This window comes from Microtus oregoni, unplaced genomic scaffold (assembly GCF_018167655.1).
Source record: "Microtus oregoni isolate MIOR12 unplaced genomic scaffold, Mior012 000018F_ref0000195, whole genome shotgun sequence".
NCBI classification, from domain to species: Eukaryota; Metazoa; Chordata; class Mammalia; order Rodentia; family Cricetidae; genus Microtus; species Microtus oregoni.
Window position 1 is genome coordinate 3,093,965 of NW_024543077.1, and position 25,005 is coordinate 3,118,969.

Consider the following 25,005-nt stretch of genomic DNA (forward strand, 5'->3'; position numbering starts at 1 on the left):
CCAGCCTCATTCACACTGTCATGGTCTGTCTCTCCTGATCCCCCAGCCTCATTTACACTGTCATGGTCTATCTCTCCTGACCCCCAGCCTCATTTACACTGTCATGGTCTGTCTCTCCTGACCCCCAGCCTCATGCACACTGTCATGGTCTGCCTCTCCTGACCCCCAGCCTCATTCACACTGTCATGGTCTGCCTCTCCTGACCCCCAGCCTCATTCACACTGTCATGGTCTGTCTCTCCTGATCCCCCAGCCTCATTCACACTGTCATGGTCTGCCTCTCCTGACCCCCAGCCTCATGCACACTTCCATGGTCTGTCTCTCCTGACCCCCAGCCTCATTCACATTGACCTCGTGGCCTTTCCTCTTGACCACTTTGAGTTTTCACACCAACTCCAACTGCTATCGCCAGGAGTCAGGGATACAACACGAGAGTCGAGGAACAAAGTTTATGCCCTGGTGGGGCAGCCTTACCAAACTGCCTGGTCCATGGCAGGAGTGGAAAATCGTAGTTGAACTTTTTCTGTCCCACCTAACCAACTCCCAAACCACATGGAGACTTATTAATTATGGAAGTTTGACTGATAGCTTAGGCTTGTTACTAAATAGCTCTTACAACTTAAATTAACCCAATTTTTTTTTATTAATCCATGTTCTACCATGCGGTTCTTGCCTTTATCTCACTTTGTGTGTCCAACTTATTCCATGTGTGGCTGACTTCTCCCACATCTCCGTTCTTCTTCCCAGCATCCTCTCTGTCCTGAAAATCCTGTCTAGCTATTGGCTGTTCAGCTATTTATTTATTTATTTATTTATTTGGTTTTTTGAGACAGGGTTTCTCTGTGGCTTTGGAGCCTGTCCTGGAACTAGCTCTGTAGACCAGGGTGGTCTCGAACTCACAGAGATCCGCCTGCCTCTGCCTCCTGAGTGCTGGGATTAAAGGCGTGCGCCACCACCGCCCGGCTCAGCTATTTATTAAACCAATCTGAGTGACAAATCTTCACAGTGTACAGAAAGATTATTCCACAACAGTTCTCCCTTTTTGTCTAAATAAAAAGGAAAGGTTTTTGACTCTAACATAATAAAGCTATAGACAATAAGAACAATCATCAGTCAAGAATTGCATTTACAATGTTCAGTCCATTTGTATTTGGCATTTTTGGAGAAAATACTCCATTTATTCTATCCTGATGAGCCCAAACCTCTGCACCTAATTTACCTTCTGTCATAATTAAAGAAAACTATGACTGCCTAGTCTTCAATTCCATCACAGACCCCGAAAGGATAGAATATTACCTTAGTAAGCAGAAAGTGCAGAACAAGCAACTTCCAAACCTAAAAGAACAACAGAAACCACTTGCTGCCTGGACAGTCACCCAAGGTTGCTCTTCAATGCTGGGGCATCCATCTTTGGCCTGCATGCCTAGAATATCTGACAGACTTCTGTGAAGTAGGAATTTTTGAAGGACTTCCCTGTCCTTTCTTGGCAGTCGTTTCTCTGTGTCCTCTGGTTCAGCTTGGACTGCATACTATCAGCAATCGACGCAAGGGCAGTTTCTTGATTAAATGACTAACTTTTGCCATAAAGAAAGCAAATTCCATATGGAGGTTCTTTGATAACGTCATCCATTTTTGAAGTAGTGCCACCAGGAGCAGATGTGTGTCATTGTCAAGAAAAGCCTTATGTTATTAAAACATTTTAAATGCCATATTCTGTAGGTCTCTGAACTGTTTGAAATCATCTATCTATCTAAAATATACTTCTGTATGATCTTGAAAACATACCTCACGCGACTATAAGTTTGATAGTTATGGATAACTATTATACTCATTATCCTAAATAGCTTTCAAATACTAAAACTATACATAATGTTTTTTAAATGCACTGTAGAGCTACAATATATTAAACAAAAATAAAAGCATATATATATATATATATAATAAGAATAACCTTAAATTTGAATCAATATACAAAATCTATACCAATGTAAAATATTTGAGACTAGTAGTTGCTCAAAAGAAGACTCAATAATCCACCCTTTAATCTCATCATTTTAATCCTATGTCCCCCCTTTTTCATCTGGTTGGCTTCTTCCCCATCTCCGTCCTTCTTCCCACTGTCCTCTCTGACAAATCTTCACAGTGTACACGAAGATTATCCCACAACAGGAAATGCTTCATGTGAGGCCAGAGCAGGCAGAGCTGGCAACAGTGGTCACATGTCAGTCCAGCCCTAGAGGAAGAACTAGGAACGGCGGCAGGCCAGAGCCAGTGGTCCCAGCCTGGGTCTCATAGCTGTGTGGTTCTGTGTCTTCTAGGCCTTTGATATTTCTGGGCATTTTTGTTTGTTTGTTTGTTTGTTTGTTTGTTGTTCTTCCCTCTGCCCAGACTGTCTTGGTTTCAATCCTCTTCTAATGAATTCCTTCTGCTCGCTAGATCTGTGTCACGCTGGTAGGTTCTCTGGGCTTCCTCGGCACCTCAGGTGTCATTGAACTTTTGTGGGTCAGGGCTTCTGTCACGTTTGTTCCCATAACCTCCATACACATCCAAACAGATGGTTATGTGGGTTCGCTAGGTCATTCATTTAGGCACAGTGGTGAGCTCTGGGCCGGCCACGGGGACATGAAGATGAGTGAGTCAGACAAGGCCCCTGCTGTCCAGAGATTCTATCCCAGCGGGGAATGTAGACAACAAACGAGTAAATAATAGTATGATTACAGATCACAGTTAATGCCATGGGTCGGTTAATCACTAATGTGAGAGAGAGCAGATTATAGAATGTCATCATGATTTTTAAATGAACTTACTATGAATTCATAATCTTTATTTTTTTCTGATACAGAGTCCCATGTAACCCAGGCTGACCTCAGATTTGCTAGATAGCCAAGGATGACCTTGGACTTGTGGTCCTCCTGCTTCCCCCTCCTTGAGTAATGAGATTACAGGTGTTACTCAACCATAACCAGCTTTATACAGTGCTGGGGTTGAACCGAGGTCTCCATGCACGGTAGGCGAACAGTTGGCCAACTCTTGAGTTCCATCCCCAGCCCTCGTATTCTTTTTGCTGTAGCATGGAATCCAGGTCACACATAGGCCTTACCTAAGAGATGGTCAGTGGGAGAGTAACTGGCTAGCACCCGAGAGAGTAGTCCTCTATATCGAGGGGGTCCGGGAGGATGTCACATAACAGGAAGTGTCCAGTTTTTTCTCTTCAGTGAGCCGTAGACTTAGGAGGCACACACTTGGAGATAAACGAAGGGGCTGGGCAGCCATCCCATCTTGTTCTTTGTAAGCATTTTCATCTGTAGCATATGTGTCACTGAACTTAGTGGCTGCTTAAATGAGACACGTACACAGATACCCTCTGGCGGTGGTGAGGAACTGGGAGATACTGGGGGGTTAGTATGAAAGATCAATATCCATGTTCACACCCTCGGCTTCAGAGAAGGTTGGCCCTTCTCACCGGTCCATTCTTCCCCACAGGCCGAGGACACTGGTTAGTGGCTCGGAAAGGCAGCATGAAGAAGGGTGTGGCTAAGGCGTCCACTGAAGGCCAGGAGAACCTGAAGAAGGTTTCTTTCGAGACTGGGTTGAAGAAAGTGTCTCGGCGGGATAACCAGGCAGACAGTCGTGGACATGGACATGTCTTGGACCGAGCTTTTCTGGTGAGAGTAAATGCATTCCGGAGTATCTAGTGATATCAGCTAAGGGAGGGGGAAGGGAGGAATGAGGACTGCCCTGCCCTGCCCTGCCCTTATCTGGCTAGGGACTTGTCTTGCCCTGGTACCACTACTCCTATCCCACACCAAGCTATCAGAGCGATGGTGCCAAACTGAATGTGGCCAGTGACAAAAGAACCCTGGGAATTTCCTTTAACATGCAAAGCTTTTACATATGCACCCTGTGAGACAGACCTGATATCGCCACCTGTAGACAAGAAAAAAGAGGTCCCCTCTACAGCCAACAAATGACTGGATCAGGATTAGAACCCTGATCTACTGATTCTAAACCCTGTACCTTTGTATTATGTAAAATGCCCAGATGCAGTGGCTCACACCTTTAATCCCTGTACTTGGGAGGCAGAGACAGGTGAATCTCTGTGAATCTACATAGTGAGGCCCTGGCTCCTGAAGAAAAAAGTTATCATATGAAGTGCAAAGTCTTATGTGAGTTGGAAAAGAAAGAGTGTTTCAGAAATAAAGGATAAACTAAGGATCCCATGACAGCACTGAGGAGGAGCAAGAGATCTCTGTGTGCCATGCTGTGTACTGCCCTGAGGTGGGAGCCAGTGGGACAGGGGTGTCCTGTTCTCCCCCAGCCTTGGTTCTCTGGTTTTAGCATCTGTCTGGAAGCAGAAGGAGCTAATGGTGTTACTCCAGCCAGGCCTGAGGCAGTTTCTCTGAAGAGAGCTGGGTGCTGGGTTGGAGACCAGCCAGGAAGTTTCACATCTGTTCTACGCAGCGCTTCAGTAGCTTGGCAAAGAAAGATGGATTTTGTAGATTAATATTGATGGGTAGTGTGGTTCTCATTGCTCCCTTGTTTCCACATTCTGCTCGTATATCTCAGAGATTACAAGAGGTCATGCTTGGCTCTGTGTTCCCTTGTTGAGCAGGGAAAGGTTTTTGCAGAGCCTGTTAGGTTTGTTTGACTGTTACGACCACTACTCAGTGCAGAGTCCAGAGTCCAGGATACTGATGACTGTGAGGACTGAAACAGCAGGACTGAAGGGGGACAGGTCACGTCACTCCACAGTGTCCTCCCCCCACTCATTTCCAAATAAAGCTGACCTTGCATATCCACTATTCCTTATCCACAAATTCAAACAACCACAGACTGAAATGTTTGTGAAAAATAAAGCAAAATTTATTTTTATCTGTACTACACATGTGCATACTTTTATATTACTGTTCCCTAAACCATATGATCTAACAATTATTTACATATTATTTGTACTGAATTAGGTACTATCAATGACCCAGTTATGGTTTGAAGTAAATATGAGGAAATACATAGATTGTTAACAAGTATGACACTGTTTTAAATGAGGGACTAGAGGCCTAGAGAGATGACTCCATGGTTGAGAGCATTGGCTGCTCTTCCAGAGGACCTAGGTTCAATTCTCAGCACACACATAGAAGTTTAAGACATCTGTAACTCCATTTTCAGGGGATACAAAACCCTCTGCTTGTTTCCACAGGGATCAGGCATATAGGTGGTGCATACATACATGTAGGCATACAGGTGGTGCACACATATACATGTAGGCAAGCATCCAGATATAAAGGTGGTGCACACACATACATGTAGGCATACAGGTGGTGCACACACATACATGTAGGCATACAGGTGGTGCACACACATACATGTAGGCATACAGGTGGTGCACACACATACATGTAGGCATACAGGTGGTGCACACACATACATGTAGGCAAGCATCCAGATATAAAGGTGGTACACACACATACATGTAGGCATACAGGTGGTGCACACACATACATGTAGGCAAGCATCCAGATGTAAAGTTAACTTTTAAAATTCTGAGGTACTCGACTGTCCCTGTTCTCACGTCCTAGCTCTTCCATCAGTTGTGAGAAGATCATTGTACTGGCCAGGTTTGCTACCTAAAGCAGCAATGAGAATGTTTTTCAGAGTAACGGGATCTCCACACTGCCTCTCAGTTCACTGGCCCCTCAGGTTGTATTATTCAATGACCCCCACATCCCCAAATACGTCATTTTGGTTAATAGTACCTTTGTGTTGTCACTAATTAACCAGTCACCAAACTTGCAACTTGGGGTTCTACTTTATACTCTGCCCATACCCCCACCTTTAACCACTCCAAGAACGTCTATTAAACAGACATCGAGTCTACGTTCCTCTCATCTCTTCTGCTACAACACTTAACCCAGCTACTGTCATCTCTTTTTTTTTTTTTTTTTTTTTTTTTTTTTTGGCTTTTCGAGACAGGGTTTCTCTGTGGTTTTGGAGCCTGTCCTGGAACTAGCTCTTGTCATCTCTTACTAACCATGTAACTCCCGAACTAGTTCAGACCAATTAGAAAGCTTTCCTCTCAGGTCATCCCGATGGCTAGCTGTACAAAGCCTGACAACCCGAGTTCAGCCCCCAGGAGAGAAGGTGGAAGAAGAGAACCACTCCCAAATGTTGTCCTCTGAGAACATGTACAACATGGTATGTGCACACATGCACACATCCCCAGATGCTGCTGCTGCTAATAATACAATGGTCTCTTCTGTCTTCTTATCTTTGCTTTTCTTTTTTCCTGGGTTTTCAAGACAGGGTTTCTCTGTAGTTTTGGAGCCTGTCCTGGAACTAGCTCTTGTAGACCAGGCTGGCCTCGAACTCACAGAAATCCATCTGCCTCTGCCTCCTGAGTGCTGGGATTAATGTGTGTGCCACCACCACCCGGCTTTGTCTTTTTATCCTTTCTAAGGAGGTCAGACATAGTGACTTTTATGAAACTTCTGTCAGCCACTACTTAATCCACACTCTTATTCAGCACCAATGTGGACCCGAATGGTCTCACGACTCCCTCTCTAGCCTTGTCTTGGCTTCCTCTCAAAAACATCGTGCAGCCTTCTGCCTGGGAGGCCTGCACACTCCCTACCCACTACAGGATCATCTCCTTGGCTGGAAAATTACTCCCTCAAGTAAATGTTTCCTCCTTCAGAGGCTGAGATTGGGGCCTCCTGTTTCCATACCCCCATGGAGTCTTGAACTTCTCCTTCAGAATAGTCATTACATTTCTAAGTACCTCATTTGACTTCCCACTAAGTGAAGGCGTGGGTGGCTTCTGCAGCTTCCCCACTTAGCCTGTTTAGAGCCTCTTCATAGCAGGCGCCATATGGATGGGCCATAATAGCTGGGACAAGGAACATTGAACTAGGAGATAATCTGAAGCTGATATCTGATCCTAACTTTTTCATTATTTACAATGACATGCAGTAGGCAAAAATGCATAGTTTCATGATTCTAGATTTGAATCCAAATCATAGATCAATCATGTACTAACTATAGGGCCTCAGGCAAGGCACCTTCTGTCTCTTAGCCTCATTGAAGGGGAAGTAAACTCTTTAACTAAAGTCATACTGAAAGAGAGAGGTAAACCCTGAACACAACTAATAAGTCATAAGATACACTATTCACATTAAAGAAGGGGTTCAGTTAGGATTGAACAAGAGCTTGTTACAGTCAGTTCATGGCCCAGAGGTGGTTCTCAGTTAATTCTTGGTGAATGAGCAAATGCACATGCAAAAACAAATGACAGGTTTTATGAGCGTACCCAATGAGAAGACACTCAGCAGGAGTAGCTTAACCTATCATACTCCACTGGGACCCTGGGACTAAGTCTGTGTCCTCTGTTCCAGGTGAAGCACCACTGTGTAAGAAAGCCATCAGACCTTTGCACCGTGAACGTGAGCGGCATGAAGTTCTCCAGGGTGAGGCCAGCAGCAAAGGCATGACAAAGCCAGATGTGAGGGGGAGGAAGGGAGGGCAGACAAGCGCTCACCAGGCAGAAACAAATTCCAACTTTGCTTTAAATTTAGTGTTTGTATGAATTAGTAAAACTTACCTTATGAATCTGTTCTTGGGATTGAGAGCAAAGATGGTGTGAACTGGCCAGGGAATTTGGGCAGACTGTAATTCCTTATGTGGAGTTCCCATCCCACAAGCTCACCACCTTGTCGGGATAAAGTCTTACAATGAGGTGGAATATATAAGAATGTATATGACACCATTGTTTGTAATGATGGAAAATTTGAGACAGACTAACCTTGTCATACACTCAATCAATGAATTGAAATGGATGAACTGGACCTATGTGTATCAACACAGATTAATCTCCAAAGTGTTATACATATCTCAACATAAATCTCAAAATCATACTATTGAGTAAAAAGGCATATTGGACCATAAGTCTGTATGACTGTGAAGTTTTAAAGCATGTAAATCACCCTTTGCTTAGTTGATGGATATAAATGTGTTGTGCATGTAATACATGTACAGATCAAGAGTAGAGATGAGGTGAGAGGTTTGGGGGCAGGCGGCACATGGAGAGTTGTAAGTCTTCTAATAGTTTCTTTCACATTTAAACAGCTAAGATTCAGCTCTGTTAAAACTGGGTCATGCCTGGCTACATCTTCAGAGATGGTTCTCTGTCCTTTTCGATACATTTGAAGTACTCCAGGGTAGAGGAAAATGAACAGAAAAGCCCCCAGCCCTCCCCACATGACTGCTCCTGCACTCAGAATGTCTCTTAGTCCTTTAGGTGTCTGTCCTCTCAGCAGCTGCTCTGGTTTCCTGCGGAGCTCCCGGGCAGGGAACTAATCCTGTGTTTTTCTGGAATACTTTCTGACAGGCAAAGGAAAAGGACTTCAAACATTTCACTTCTGTGATTTATATCAACGCCTCTGAAAACCTGCTGCCTCTAGGTGAGCGTCCTCCTGGCCAGAAAATCACTTGTGACAGGATCTGTCTGTCCATCCGTGATCAGCCTTTCATCTTGGGTGGAACAGCCGGAGAGTAAGGGCCCCGGAGAGCACTCAGTCTGTACTCTGGTCCCACTCTGCCAAACTGGAGCCTGCTCCTCCACACACACAGATAACCCTCTCCTCCAACCTTGTAAACTCCAGCAAGAGAGGCTTTTAAATCTGTGCGTGCCCCTACCAGAGAGAAAGCATCTTGGTAATTCAGCAAATCCACAGTGACCCCTGCTGGTGTCAGAATGCGTGGCCTTTAGAAAGAACCGTGCCCAGTTTCTCTCTGGAGAGGAGAGTCGAGCTCAGACTCAGACCCAAAGCAGGGTGCATATAAGCAACGGTACAGGGAGGTCAGGAAACACTATGCAAGCATACAAAGGGGGCTTTAGCCCATACCAGAGAGTCAGGAAAACTTAAGAAAAGAGCACCTAAGCTAAGATCAGAGGATAAACTGGGCTGGCCAGGCGGCTGAGTGAGTTAAAGCACCCGCTGCTGAACTCGGCGACCTGATGATGATCCCTGGGACTCACGTGGTAGATGAAGAAAACCATCTCCTGAAGTTGTCCTCTGATATCTGTGTGCACACATACACATACACACATGCGTGTATGTGCACATATGCATGCACGTGTGCACAAACACATGCACACACATACACACGCATGCATGCACATGTGCACACACACATACACACATGCATGCACATGTGCACACACGCATGCATGCACACGTGCACACACACGCACACATACACATGCATGCACATGTGCACAACACGCATGCATGCACATGTGCACAAACACACATACACACATGCATGCACGTGTGCACAAACACACACACACATACACGCATGAATGCACATGTGCACAAACACGCACACACATGCATGCACATGTGCACAAACACACACACATACACGCATGCATGCACATGTGCACAAACACACACACATACACGCATGCATGCACATGTGCACAAACACATGCACACACATACACACACATGCATGCACATGCACACATTGTAATAAAGAAATTAACTCAGGAGTTAATGAAGGTGCTTTGGTTGGGGGGCAGCTGTATACTGCCTGGTCACAAAGATTACTTACAAGGGAGGAGAATTGAGGCTAGACACATTGGCAGGGCTTAGGGATCTTGGAGGGCTTTGGGAGTCAAACTTAATCCTTCAGATAGAAGAAGCCTGGAAACCTTTAAACAGGAAGCTCAGTGAGGAGGGGGTGGATTCTAAGAGAGAAAATGGAGGCCAGGAGATGCTAGGAATCAGTTCAGTTTTCCGTGAAAGGGGAGATGATACTAGAGACAGGCCGACCTGTGAGGGTATAAGGAGAGGGATGGATCTCAGAGACAGTCCTGGGGGGGGGGGGGGTTGATGAGATGAGCTTGGTTTGTCCCCGGGAGTTGGATGGGAGCTTCTAAAGAGGCATCCGATGAGACCCCTGCCTTGGAAGAAAGGCACATGAAAAGATGGTCAGCCTCACTAGTAAGAGCACAACACCAGGATACTATTTTGTGCCCATCAGATATTGACCAGTATGATAACAGCCAGCACTGGTGTGGAGGTGGGTACTTTTGGTGAAGGTAAAATAGAGAAGTCGATGTGAACCATGAACATAATTTGGTCGTATCTCTTGAAGTTCAAAACAGGGCTGGAGAGCTGGTTTAGCTGCTCTTGCAAAAGACCCAGGTTCAGTTCCCAGCACCCATGGGGTAACTCACAGCTACCTGTAACTCCAGTTCCAGGGGATCCAGCGCCCTCTCCCAGCCTCCACGGACTCCTTTACACACTTGGTGCTCATGAAGTCACAAGGCACACAGACATACACTAAACAAACAAACAAATGCATACACGAATGTTTTAAAAATCAAAATAGTCTTTGCTTTTAGTAGCTCCACTTGTAGGACTTACACAAGGAAACCCACTAGACAGCCTCTTAGTAGGCCTTGCTGAGCATTCTGACTCAAGCCTTCTTCAGGCCCCACAGCACATCAGGTTCACTTCCGAGGTTCTAAGTAATTCTACACTGTGTGCCAGCTGCATGGCTTCAGCGGAGTCCCCGTGACTGGCCATCTGGGAGGGCTGCCCACTAGCCAAGTGCCACCCTAGGCGCAGGACAGAAACTCTCCCTGGGCAAATGCAGGAATCACCTTTGTCCCTTGTGACATTCCATAGTTCTGTAGCTTGTAGCAGTCCCACGAAGGACATATCTGGTTATGGGAGTCACCATTTATAGAAATGTTTATAATTTATACTTTTCTCCTGGTCCAGACACAAGATACTGGTCTGCAATCATTTTTACCACAAGCAACAGTTGCCTAGTAACACAGTTACCATAGCATGTGTTTCAGGTTACCAGGGAAACAGGACTAGAAAGGGAATCTTAAGATGCAGTTATCATGTAAGAGGGAGTTTTGGATTACCTCTTACCCCCATAGCCTATATGCTATCAATAGGAAAACGGTAATGTTATGGCATGTCTATACCAGCAGGTAATTAAGGTAGTGGACAAATCTGTTTGTTTTAATATAGACTAACCTTCAAGTCACACTGTTAAAGGAGAACAGCCACAGTGCAGCGTGTATCCCATGAAAAAGATTGTATCTCAATACACACATGAGAAAAATGAAGTGTATACATGGCATTTTAAACAGTTGACCCCAACTGTTGGGGCTACAGGAACATTTTTTTTCCTGTGATGTTGACTATTTGGGGTGAACATAGTGACATCTCTAATCAGAAATAACAGATTATCTAGCAGTGTGGCTCAGTGGTTGAGAGTTTGCCTGGCATGCATAAGGTCCTGCGGTTGATTCCTAGTCTGGGAAGAAAAAAGGAGAAAGACAAGAGATAACTTTTAAGTGGGCTTTGCATTTGAACACACTTTGTGCGTCCAAGCCTTAGTTTTCGCTCTTGCCTGCAATCCTAATTTCTAAAAAGTTACTTAGTAGCCCGAGCCTCCGTTTCCTCAGCCATAGAATGAAAGTCATAATTCCTATTAGTGAGTGTGGGTAGAGATTTTAAATTTTCTAAAAGATTATTTTTATTTTTATTTTGTGTATGTGGGCATGTGTTTGGGTTTATGTACACGAATGCAGGCACTCATAGAGGCCAGAAGAGAGAGGACATTGGAACCCTTGGAGCTGGAGTAACAGGCAGTTGGAAGCCACCTAGTGTGAGTGCTGGGAGCTGAACTCTGGTCCTCTTAACTGCCAAGCCATCTCTGAAGCCCCATGGTTAGAGTTTTAAAGGCCTGATAACGTAAAGCATCGTCCACAACTCACCCTTCCCCCTGTGAAAAGCTCAGTGGATGGTCGTTATTTGTATCTTTCTCTTTAAGCCTTTACGAGCTCAAGATTCTCTCTTTCTGTTCTCATGCAGATGCTTTTCACACATTTCCAACCCTAAAGGAACTGGAGCTTGCATTCAATGGCATCAAGACGGTCTATGTGAAATATGGAGACTTCAAGACATTGGAAGTAAGTTGGAGGTAGGGAGTTTTTGGTCCTACCTGTTTCCCTGTAAGGGATTAGTATAAGGGTCTTTACAGAGTGTAACGTTGGAGAAGGGTTCTCCACCCTTTCACTGTTAGGCTCTTTGTAGATGGCCTCGAGGTTGTGGTGGTAATGATGACAGTGATGATGATGGTGGTGATGATGGTGGTGGTGATGATGATGGTGGTGGTGGTGATGATGGTGGTGATGGTGATGATGGTGATGATGATGGTGATGATGGTGATGATGGTGGTGGCGATGATGATGGTGATGATGATGATGATGATGGTGGTGGTGGTGATGATGATGGTGGTGATGATGGTGGTGGTGATGATGATGATGATGGTGGTGGTGATGATGATGATGGTGGTGATGATGGTGGTGATGATGGTGATGATGATGGTGGTGATGATGATGATGATGATGGTGGTGGTGATGGTGATGATGATGGTGGTGATGATGATGGTGGTGATGATGATGATGATGGTGGTGGTGATGGTGATGATGATGGTGGTGATGATGATGATGATGATGGTGGTGGTGATGGTGATGATGGTGGTGATGGTGATGATGGTGATGGTGATGATGATGGTGGTGGTGATGATGATGGTGATAATGATGATGGTGGTGGTGATGATGGTGATGGTGATGATGGTGGTGATGGTGATTGCTGTGCACCGTGCCCCTGTGTCTGCCCTCTGTGTGCTGGCACCCAGTTACCGAGCTTTAGGCAAGGGGATGGAGGTTAAAATACAGACACACACAGACAGAGAGACAGCGACACGGGTCATCCTTGAATTCCCCAAGAATGCCTTCTTTATTGTGTTCAGGGGCAGATTATATAGAGATAGCCACGCCCCAGCCAAACCCACCAGAAACCACTCTCCTGCCATCAGGAACTCCTGAAGGTCTCGTGTTCAGAGCAGCTGTAGGCACTCAGATCAGGGGAAAACAAGTTGTTTACAAGAAATTCAGGATCTGGGGTCTCACTGCTCCCAACAGGTGATGATGGTGATGATGATGATGGTGGTGGTAATGATAGTAGTGGTAGTGGTGGTAATAGTGGTACTTGTGGTAGATAGGTAACTATAGCCAACATGTATGATTCTGGGATATAAGTGCCTAGGGTTATTCACGTGCAGGAGAGTCTATAGAAAAAAAAAAGTGAGTGTCAATGGAGTATCATAGGAGGAGGAGCTTCATAGGAGATGTATCTCCTTAGGTGTCTGAAGAGCTGTAGAGATTAAGAGCCAGCTGCAGTAAGATAAAGAGACATTATGGACCAATACCAAAACACACCTGACTTGTAAGCTAGGGTGGTCTCAGTGGACTGGGGTAGTACAGGCTGTACATCTATTTCCTAGACCTAGAGGTGAGGATGGACTAAATAGGGCTCCTGTGAACTCAACAGTACGTTCTGTGTGCATGCACATCAATGCTTGTTCTCAGGACCTTGGAATAGGAAATCTGGTCTGCATCTCTTCACACCTCCTGTGACTTGGATAGACTAGAGGGCCACTTTTTTTTTTAAAAAAAAAAAAAAAAAACAAGGGAATGAAGTTTGTGTCACTACTTGAGAGTCCCACATGGACTGGAGAACAGTGCCAGAAGTGGAGCTCAGCCACCTGGCCAGGCTCAGTCTCTCCCTGAGCAATGCACCCCTCCCTTTGTGCAGGCCTAAAAGGAGAGCCTTTCCACCCACGCCTTAGCAGCATGTCTATGTGTTGTAAGCTTTGCTAACTTAAATCTGCTTCACATGTGCCTCACTTGTCTCAGAGACAAGTCAACATGTCAAGGAGTTGACGGCCTTTCTACGCCAGAGTTTGGAAACACTTTAGCATATTGGAATGGGCATCTTCCCCATACGTACGCTGTGTCCTCACATTCTGAAAACGTCTAGTGCTGAATGTAGGGCTGACTTTTCCCATGGTTTCGAGTCACACTGAAGATGACAGCAGTTTGCTCTGACTTGGGACACGCGTTGGTCCTCAGACTTATTCAGTAGGCAAACTGTCAAAGTCCAATAAAATCCAAAATAAGAAGTAACTGATGCAGTTTGGAGCTATGTTAGAGCCTCGTTCTGTATGATATTTTGGTGCTGACAGTGGGAAGTGGATCCTCGACAGTAGAGATCCAAGGAGTCATTTCTCTGGCCGCCCGGCCCAGCTGCCCCTATGGACTTCCACTGTTGTTTGACCTTTTCAGAGAACAGTCACTGATCTCCTGAGAACCGCATAGAGTGCCATGGATCGTGTCTTCCTCCTCCCACATACCCCAAACACGCCACAAGTGCCAGCGGCCATCCAGAGGGGTGTGGTCACAGCTTTGGCTCTGAATGGCTAGCCCGGGATCTAATGTTTATCACGACTGATCTTGTATGTGCCCCTCCCCCCGTACAGTCTGATTGCATCTGATGAGGGTTATTTATCCTCCAGACCCGGTATTAGTCAAAAGAATTTGTCGACAAAAGAAAACAGACTCATTTTAGGATGCAGAATATAGATGAGAGAGGGAAATCTCTGGACTGGTCGCTTGTTCTCGTCTCTCTGTGATTTGCAAGGGCTCCTTAGGAAAAAAGATAAACATGTCAAATATCCCAAATTTGCATCTCACAGTAATGAATACTCTAATGTGTAATAAAACCCAATGTGACTCAGCAGATACTGCAGCCAGGCTAGGAAGATCTGTCCTTGGCTGTCAGCGAGCCTGCCCCAAGGGGAGCAGCCCAGAGTGGAATTCCTCCACAGTTTTGGAAAACTTCACTTAGCTGTTATTTGAAAGCAAATCTGGACCCAGCATTAAATAGCCAAAGCAGTAGAATTGGGGTCCACAGGTTTTTTTTTCTGTAAGACAAGAAATTAAGTATCTTAAACTTTTATTCCACATATTCATAATTAATTATGACTGTCATAACTAGTCATCCATGCCTCTGTAGAAGGGAAGAACTATAGACAGAGTGGAGGGAACCAAGCGTGATGTTGAGTTATGAACTACTCATAATTGCCGCATGGAGCACACTATTCTTCTATTTGGTTGTTTGTTGTTTATTTTTGAGACAGGGTTTCTCTGTGCAATCCTGGCTGTCCTAGAACTCACTCTGTAGACCACACTGGCCTCACCTCACAGAGGTCTGCCTGATACTGCCTCCTGAGCACTGGGATGAAAGGCGCGTGCCACCTAACCTGGCCTCTTGTTTTTATTTTTAAATGTAAAGATCATCCTTTGCTCATCGGCCACAAATGGGCATCAGGCTGGATTTGACTCATTGGCCTTGGTGTGCTGACTGCTGAGCTTGAATACTGGGGAACCATTTCAAATGTGGGTGGGATGGGGGGAGGTGAGAGTTGTGGACAGGTAGCGCTGTGTGAGCCTGAAGTGGCTTAGGACAGACCTTGGCGTGTCTTGGACTTGCTAAGTAGCTGAAACTATCTTATGGGACGGGGATCATGTTGTGGTCAGAGTTGTGTTTTAGAAAACGTGTCTGGCTGCTGTATGAGGAACGGGTTGGAGGGACGATGAGAGACATGAAGGAGGCAGATACAAATCCATACACCTTGACAGAGACAGGGCTTTCCCATCTTCATGTGTAATTCTCAGAGTCTATTTCCAGGCCTTGTTCCAGCCAAGTGAGAGGGCCCTGCTATGTGCACCTCGAGTGCTCCCTTTGCTGTTGGTGCCCAGCCTCTCCTTTACCACAGGTGTCACTGATACCCAAACCTTTATAGTTCTCAGAACCAGCAAGAAGATGGCCGCCTCCTGCTCCCAGTTTGTGCTCTCTCTCTCTCCAGCACTCCCTGCTTTTAACAGTCTTGTCTGAGGATGGCTCAGATGCTGCCACTGTGTGAAGCCTGTGCTGACATTCTGGCAGACCTGGCCGTTGTTGCCTCTGTGGCTTGTGGTGTGTGTCTAGATGGATATCGTAGAGGTATCGCTTCTTTTTCTTCTTTTAAATTTTCTTACTCGTTATCCTCTGGCAGTTTCATGTACGTATACAATGAATTTGAATCCTTTCCCCCTCTAGTACCCTGTTTCATCCCCTTCCTCTCCTGCTTAAACCCTTCTTCCCAAGTCCTTCCTCTATGACCTGTGTGCATGTGGCCCTCTGGGCTGCTTGCTGAGTGTAGGTGGGAGGTTATTTACCAGAACATGGACAATTTATCACCACTGAGGAAAGTGATACCCTTCCCCCACCACTGTTAACTACCAGTAGTCCTTCTCAGAGGGACGGGGCCCCACGAGCCCTTTCTCCTTCCACAACCACAGTGAGGTCATGAGTGCACCATCCACGTCACACCCAGAAGACAGTTTTACAGCATCCCCTCCCCACCCTCTGTTTCTTAAACTCTTGCTACCCCCTTCTGTGATGTCCCCTGAGCCTTGAAGGAGAGGGTATAGATGTCCTATCAAGGTCGGGTGCTCCGCAGCCACTTACTCTCTGTACTCGGATTGGCTGTGAGTCTCTGTGTTGACTACCCACCAGTATACAGGAGTTTCTCTGAGCCCAGTAACATCATTTATTAACAGATGGACATAGAGAGCTTGCAGCCCAGGAAATCTCGGAGCTCCCAGAGGGTCAGGATGAAATAAGCCTTCAGCATGGGGGTGGTAAATGAGGAGATGATGATGAGACAGTGGCTGATGTGGTGACCACTGGACACATTGTCCTCATCAGCGCACTCGCCTGTGTGTCTGCTTCGTGTAAGGGCCTGTGCTGAGTAATAAGGCTACCATACGGCAGTGACATGGCCCCTGACCTCTTCCACCATCTCCAGCTATCTGAAGACATGCAGCCTTGGACGAGTATCCTGGGGTAGCTTAGAGAAAGCTGACAAAGCCCAGGGGAGGGAGGCAGCCACCTGCCTGAGGGCTGGGGACCGTTTTATAAGGAAGCACCTTTGAGATGGCCTTCTGGGGATGAGCTTCCAGTGCCCAGAAACATGAAGAGGGTGACTGGGGGGACAGGCCAGGGGTAGGGAGGACTCTCTGCCCCCCAGGGAGACAGAGCTGTGCAGTAGCAGCTAAGACTGAAGGAGGACTGAGCCTGACCCCCACAGGCTGTGTATGTGTGGGTGGTGAGGTTTCCCAGGAAGGAGGAGGGGACGGAGCTAGCTCCCGCGTGTGTTTGGGCCTCGTGTCACGTGTTACTTCTGTTATCCCTTCTTTTGTTTTGTATGGTAGTTCTTGGACCTTTCCTTCAACAGCCTGACTGAGGAGGCCATCTGTGATCTGGGGATTCTGCCGCATCTCCGTGTGCTTCTCCTCACAGGCAATGGGCTCACCTCTCTGCCACCCAACATGGCTGTTGCAGAACAGTAAGTTCTACACCCCTGGGTTTATTCTGCGTGTCCCCTCAGTCAGTCTAGTATTTGGCTACTCTGCTCTGACCTGGGCTAGCTAAACACGAATCTTTATAGGAGGTGGCTATCTAGATGGCTGGAACATCTGAGGGTGAGGAGCACTCAGAGCAAGGGCTCTGCTTCACTCATTCCTGATCTGCGGCAGCGAGTCAAAGATCTGGTGCTTTTCATCCAATATGTAGTCAGCTGATGTTGACCAATAGGGATACTGATGGGACATTCCTAGTGATGATGTCCATTGCCACCATGGAAGACAATGACAGCAATGATTGACAGCAGTTTGTTAGTTGCTCAGGGGTGGGGATGATAGTGATCGATCATTGCATTTAGGGTTTCATTAGTTAGGATCATTTTGTTTCCAAACTAACTGAGGAAAAACTGGGTATTTATGAACCTTTAGTGGTAGCCTGTACCTATTTTATCAGTATGTGAGAGGCTGAGGTAAGAGGTTCATGGGAGTTCAAGGTCAACCTGGGTTACATATTGAGACCATGTCTCCTGTAAAAAAGAAAAGGAGGGCTGGAGAGTTGGTTAAACAGTTAAAAGCACCTTGTTGCTCTTGCATCAAGGACCTGGCTTAGTTCTCAACACCCACATAGCAGCTAACAATCATCTGTAACTCCAGTTCCATAGGTCAGTGCCCTCTTCTGGCCTCCTTGGGCACTGCATACACTTGGTGGGCAGACATACATGAATCACCTATACATATTAAAAATGTATATTTTTAAAAAGGAAAGGGAAGGGGCTTATAAATCTGAAAAGGCCTTCAAATGAATCTGCTGGATTTGTGTGCTGGGGTCTGGTGTCACGTGGAACTTCTGTTAGGGTGTCTATGGCTGCACACAGTTTAGCTTGCCTTTGTGCTGACTACATTTGAAGCGAGGCTTTCTCTGTGATAGAACATGCCTCAGTCAGACTCACAAAAAAGTATTGCAATTGAGAATTTGCTTGCTCTGAGTGCAGAGAGATCACCATTGGTATTTTTACTGTGGAAAATTTCAGAAATGTCTAAAAGGAAAGTTATGGTTTGACTTTGTAATACGCCCTCAAATGTTTTATACACTAAAAGGTAGGTCCCCAGCCGGTAGGGCTGTTGTGGGAGGGACAGGAAGTTTAGGAAGGGAGGCCTGGCTACAGGAAGTCATTTCCTGGGAAGGTCCTTGGGGATCTTGTACCCCCTCCCATCCTTTGTCTCTCTCTGATTCCTGCCCTCCCTGAGGTTGGTAACCTCTGCCATAGACTCCAGTCGCACGACTCCATCTCAAGCTCAGAATCAAGAGAATAAAGGATCCCAACTGAAGCCAATAGCTAAAAGAAATGGTTCTTCCCTGTAAGTTGCTTTTCCGTGGAGCGATGGCTCAGTGGGTAAGAGCACTGGCTTCTCTCACAGAGGTCCTGAGTTCAACTCCCAGCCCTCAGATGGTGCCTCACAACTATCTGATGCCATCTTCTGGGGTACAGACATAGTGTCGACAAAACTCAAACATAAAAAACATAAGTAAGTTGCTTTTCATGGGTGTTTGTCACCACAGAGGACAAACTGTGTAACGGAAGGAGAGTAAGTGGTAAGATGGTTTCCCATGCCCCTACCACCCAGTAGTTAGCACCAGACAGTTGTAAGGTCATAGCCAATCTGTTACAGCTATACCCCCCTCATGCCCTATTGTAGATTATTCTTAAGAAAAATGTACCCAGCTATAAATGACTCTGCTCACAAATGAATCAGAAGATTCATGTGTCATCTATAAATATTCAATATGTGCTCCTAGAGATAAGGGCTCTTTTAAAACTCAGAACCAGCAAGCCTTTATTCCACCTCCAGCCTTGCCAATGATAAGTAGAGAGAATCCATTATATAAATCTTAGGACACTTCTGGGGCAAATGGAGAAGAGGGATGTGGAAGAACAAAGGAAGGAGGGCTGACACTCAGCTGTTGGGAGCCGGGAGTCTGCACCTGGACTTGAAGAGAGGCCGCTGCTCGTTCTAGCCCTGCTGCCTGGACACTCACCACTGTCTCTGTTCCCACGCTGCTGCTGTATGAAGCCGGGAGGAAGATTTGCCCCCACTTTCCTGGGTTGGCAGAGTCTTACCCGTCCCTTCAATTGATAGCATTACAGCCAGGTTAAAAAGTCAGTTTGGCACGCATAGTTAAGTCTGCCATGCAGAGCTGAGCACAGAGGGAAGGGGTGAAGGCTGAGGGCATGGAGGCAGATGACTGGCACACCCACCCCTTGGAGCCCTAGTATCTCTCTCCTCTCTATATTTCATTCCCACACAACAGTAACAACCACCATAGGCTTCATGTAACTGACATTTGAAGACACTCTCCCTACTCCACAACATGCTGACATGTAGTTCCATCAGCTTCTGTATCTATCTCTGAACGACTGCTTCCATAGAAATGTGGGAGCCAGGCATGGTAGCATTGCCTGTAATCGCTTGGAAGAGAAAGGTGGAGGATGAGAGTTCAGTGCTAGCCTGAGCTACACTGTGAATTTGAGGTCAGCCTGGGGTACACAGTGAGACTGTCTCAGAAAAAAAAACACTTATGCAGATGTTTTATAACCAAAAACTAAGTTATGAAGTCAGTGATCACCTAGCAGCTTATATCTGCAGTGCACATGCACACACTCATGTGTCTATAGAGCAAGAAGAAAATGTAACAAAATAGTCACAATTGCTGCAGTCATCTTTGTAAGCAGATTCTTCTTTGGGCTGCCAGCTCACAAAAATGGCACGGAGATTTATTACTAATCATGAAAGCTCGACCTTAGCCTAGGCTTGTTCCTCACTAGCTCTTATAACTTCAATTAGTCCTATTTTTAATCTACGTTCTTCCATGTGCTCATTACCTCATTTCTATTATGCCCTTCCTGGTGTTGTCATGCCTGACTGGTGACTCTGCCTTCTTCCCAGGGTCCTCTCTGCCCCCAAGCTCCTGCCTAGCTATGGACCATTTAGCTTTTTTATTAAGCTAATCACAGTGACATAACTTCACACAGTGTAAAGGACTATTCCACAGTTTTCCTCCCTTCTTGTCTAAGTAAAAAGGAATGGGTAACATAAAAAACTATAAAAAAAAAAAAGAACATTATCAGGTAAGAATTGCATTTACAATGTCCAGCCCATTTGTATTTGGCATATCTGGAGAAAATGCTCCATTATTTATTCTATCTTGATGAGTCCAAAGCTCTGTACCTAATTTACCTTCTGTCATAACTAAGGAAAACTGCAACTATGACTACCTAGTCTTCAACTCTATCAAAGACCCCAGAAGAAATAATATTACCTGAGTAGACAGTGATTATAGTGAAAGCCATTTCCAAACCTATAGAAATGAGACACCTGGACAGTCACTCAAGGTTCTTCTGCATTGTTGGGGCATCCAACCTTAGGAGTACAAACCTGGAATATCTGGCAGACTCTTCTATGAAGCAGGAATTTTTGAAGGACTTTCCTGCCTTACTGTGGGAAAGTTAAACAGTCTTTCTCCTTTGTTCCTGTTGTCCAGTTTGTACAGTATACTGTCAGCAGTCAAGAGCAGTTTCTTGCCCAAATGGCCAGTTTTGCCACATTGAAAGCAGACTCCATATGGAGTTTCTTCAATGCCCATCATCTCTGAAGTCAATTGATGCTGCCAGGAGCAGATGCGTCTCACTGTCATGAAAAGTCCTATGTTAACAAAAAGTTTTAAATGTCATATTCTGTAGGTCTTTGAAGTGTTTGAAGACCATCTATCTATCTAAAATATATGTTTGATCTTGAAAACATACATGACTAAAAGGGTTTTTTGTTTTTGTTTTGTTTCATTTTTTTGGTTTTTTGAGACAGAGTTTCTCTGTATAGCTTTGGAGCCTGTCCTGGAAATAGCTTTTGTAGACCAGGCTGGCCTCAAACTCACATAGATCCACCTGCCTCTGCCTCCCGAGTTTTGGGACTAAAGGAGTGCACCACTACTGCCTAGCTAAAAGTTTGATTGTTATAGGTGACTAACTACTAACCTATATTTCTTTATTATCCTAAGTAGTTTTTAATAACTTTCAAAAACTAAAAATTTACATTGCATTGTTAAATGAGCTGCATAGGTGCAATGCCTTAAATAAGAGGAGAAATGTAAGTATTGTATGTTCTAATAAAAATAACCTTAAATTTGTATCACTGTACAAAAATCCATACCAATGTAAAGTATTTGAGACTAGTGGTCGTTCAAAAGTAGACTCTACAATCCACCCTTTTATCTCATCATTTTTATACTATAGCTCCCTTTTTTCTTCAGAAAGAGATCCCTGAATCTAATGTCCTTTGTTTAGTTTTTTAACCATGACCAATAACAATTTGTAACCAACCCCCTTAAACAATGATAAACATTCATAACCCACCAAATATCCAAAAACCATACACCCCACCTCTCAGGAATATAGAAATTGTGTTTTCTAGACTGCTTCCTGTTGTTTGGGAGCATTGGTATCTTTGGGGGACCCTGAGAAAATTAGGTAATGGTCAAGTCCTGACTAGAATAGTCTGTGAGGCTGGACCATCTCAGCCAGCAGCCTTGAAGCTGTTCTGGATCTCTCAGGAAAATCTGAAGGAAGATCTTCTAGAGAGAAATTTCAACCGTGGTAAAGATGCCAAAAGAGCCAAGAAGACAAGGGGAAAGTCAGGAAAATGATGTACAAGCAAAATATGAATATCAAAGAGTGAGAGCCTGAGAAGAAACAAAAACTGTACAAAGTATTGAAGTGAAAAGGTGATCGGAGGAGTCCAAAGGCAGGCTTATCAAGTCTGAGAACTAAAAGGACTCTCCTCTTCAGAGCCAGAGGTACCTGAAGATACTGTCAAGCAAATCAATCTGTGTTCTATGGAAGCCCTGGAAGAGGAAGAGGGGCAAGCTGGGAGAGGGAGGAGGAGAGGAAAGGAGGGAGGGAGGGAGGGGAGGGAAGGAAAGAGGGAGGAGGAAAAGGAGAGGGGGAGGAACAAGGCAGGCAGGGAGGGAGAGAGAGATATTATTTGAAGAAATAATGACCCTATAATAAGTTCCCAAGCTTTATATGAATATAAGCATCCGTGAAGCCCAGTGAACTTGGTGCACACACTATAATTTGTGTCAAAGATATAAAGAGAAGTTTGAAACCAGTACAAGGGAAATGACCCTTCCCATGACGGAGTCTCAGTAAGAGTATCAGATGATTCTTGACTTTGGCAGCTAGAAGGCAGAAGTCTGACATATTCAGAGTGCTAAAAGAAAAACCTGCCTACCAGGAGTCCCATGTCTCCTGCCCTTCAGGATGCTAGAGGGATGACTGAGTCCATGCTACCCTTGAGAGGACCCAGTCTCTATTCCTAGCAGCCACACCCAGGAGCTTTCAATGGCCTGCTGGACTTCAGCTACAGGGAATTCAATGCTGTGTAGCTCCCGTAGATCCTGCATTCACAGGTACACACACACATAAAAACAAGCCGTCTTTCTGTGGTAAGGGAGAAACTAAGGCATTTCAAGATAAGCAAAAGCTAAATGAACTTCTCACCTGTAGACCTCCTCTACAGGAAGTGTTAGGCGGGCGTGACTTGAGACTAGGATGAAAGACAGAACCCAAAGCCCTAAGCAGAAACAAAGATTGTATTTATGTCAATACTCAGTCAACACAGTATTACTGTAATAATACTGCAGTTCCATGTAGAACACTGTGGGCAGATCCCAAACTGCCGGATCACTTTAATAGGGACAAACACTCAAGTGTGAAGGAAGGGATGTATTGCAGCCAGTCTGTCCCCACTGGACTGCTCGAACTCCTGAAAAGGTGCCTTTGGGGCACAGCGGTGATCTCTGCTGCTGGCAGATGATGCACTGTGTGCTTTGAGGACGAGAAGTGCATAGTCTTCCTCCCTGCTGTGGAGGCCAGTTGGCCGCCTAACAATCACAGAATTAGGTCACCTTGTCCATCTGATGGCTGGGATCTCTGCAGTATGTACACCCACAGAGGACAGAAATAGCCTTCTACCCTCCATCCATCTGAAAGTCCAGAGATCAGCCCAGCCACCCGTTAGCAGTCATTTTTTTTTTTAACAAGCTTTTATTATCCACCCACTGCCTGGAGAAGATCTGTACTTCTGACTCTCTCTCTCCACGCAAGCGCATGGACAATCAGATGCGTTGCTGTAAGCTTTACTGCTGTGTAGAGCTAACCATGACAGCTCATTTTTCATTGATGCTGGCATATCAATACGGAATAATTTTCGAGTACAGTGGAGGCATTTCCCCCATCTAGCAGGTGCAGGGCTTTCTTTGGTGGTGAGCTGATGGGAGACTGGACTAGGCACCACGGGAATTTCAGACATTCTGAAACCGACGTGGAAAGACAAATACTGAGAGATCTCACTCAAACTTGGAATCTGATTTGTGAAACCCAGCTGGGAATTGAGCTCTGTTGGTAAAGTGAATATACTTAGCATCACAAAGCCCAGAGTTCAATTCCCAGCAGCACACAAACTAGGTGGCAACTGATCCTAGAACTTGGGAAGTGGAGCCAAGAGGATCTGAAGTCTGAGAATACATTGTGAATTTGAGGTCAGTCTGGGAAACATGAAATCCTACTTTTATTTTTTTTTTAAAAAGGAGGTAGGGAATGTTTCAGAGGGTAAAAGTTGGGGTGTGTCTGGGTACCCACCTGTAACTCTCACACTAGGGCAGGCAGGCAGATGGCCTCTAGGGGGTCCCCAAACAGTGACATCCAGCTTCAGTGAGAGACCCTGTCTCAAGAGAAAAAAGTAGAAAGTGGTAAAGACCCCTGGCCTTGACCTCTGCCCCCACACATGGATGAACCCAGTTGCATAGACATGTGCATATATACACCATATAACCCCACACACATACACATACACCCCCCCACATACACATAACCACTCACACATACACTGACACACATACACATACACCCACACATACATACACATAACCACACACACATACGTACACATAACCACACACACATACATACACCCACACACACATACACCCACACACACATACACCCACACACACATACACACATACACCACACACACACATACACCCACACACACATACACATAACCACTCACACATACACCAACACACATACACATACACCCACACATACATACACATAACCACACACACACATACACCCCCACACACATACACCCACACATACATACACATAACCACACACACACATACACCCACACACACATACACCCACACATACATACACACATACACCACACACACACATACACCCACACACACATACACATAACCACACACACATACACCCCCACACCCATACACATAACCACACACACATACACCCCCCATACCCATACACATACATCCACACACGCACATACACCTCCCACACCCATACACATACACCCCCCCACACACATACACCTTCCACACCCATACACATACACCCCCCCACACACATACACCTCCCACACCCATACACATACACCCACACGCACATATACACCCACACACACACATATACATCCTCCCCACACACACATACACCCCCACACACATACACCCCCACACACATACACCCCACACAATACACCCCACACACATACACCATAACCACACACACATACACC

The 25,005-nt window shown here is 45.5% G+C and overlaps 1 protein-coding gene across 1 annotated transcript in view; it reads left to right on the top strand.

Annotated features, from left to right (window-relative positions):
- LOC121458889 (X-ray radiation resistance-associated protein 1) overlaps nt 1-25,005 on the top strand; it is a 70,688-nt gene that overhangs the window by 13,690 nt on the left and 31,993 nt on the right. The window contains exons 4-8 of the mRNA XM_041668252.1: nt 3,483-3,664; nt 7,388-7,459; nt 8,380-8,452; nt 11,900-11,997; nt 17,191-17,324. Of these exons, the coding sequence (XP_041524186.1) occupies nt 3,483-3,664; nt 7,388-7,459; nt 8,380-8,452; nt 11,900-11,997; nt 17,191-17,324 (559 nt within the window). The remainder of the gene's footprint in view (nt 1-3,482; nt 3,665-7,387; nt 7,460-8,379; nt 8,453-11,899; nt 11,998-17,190; nt 17,325-25,005) is intronic.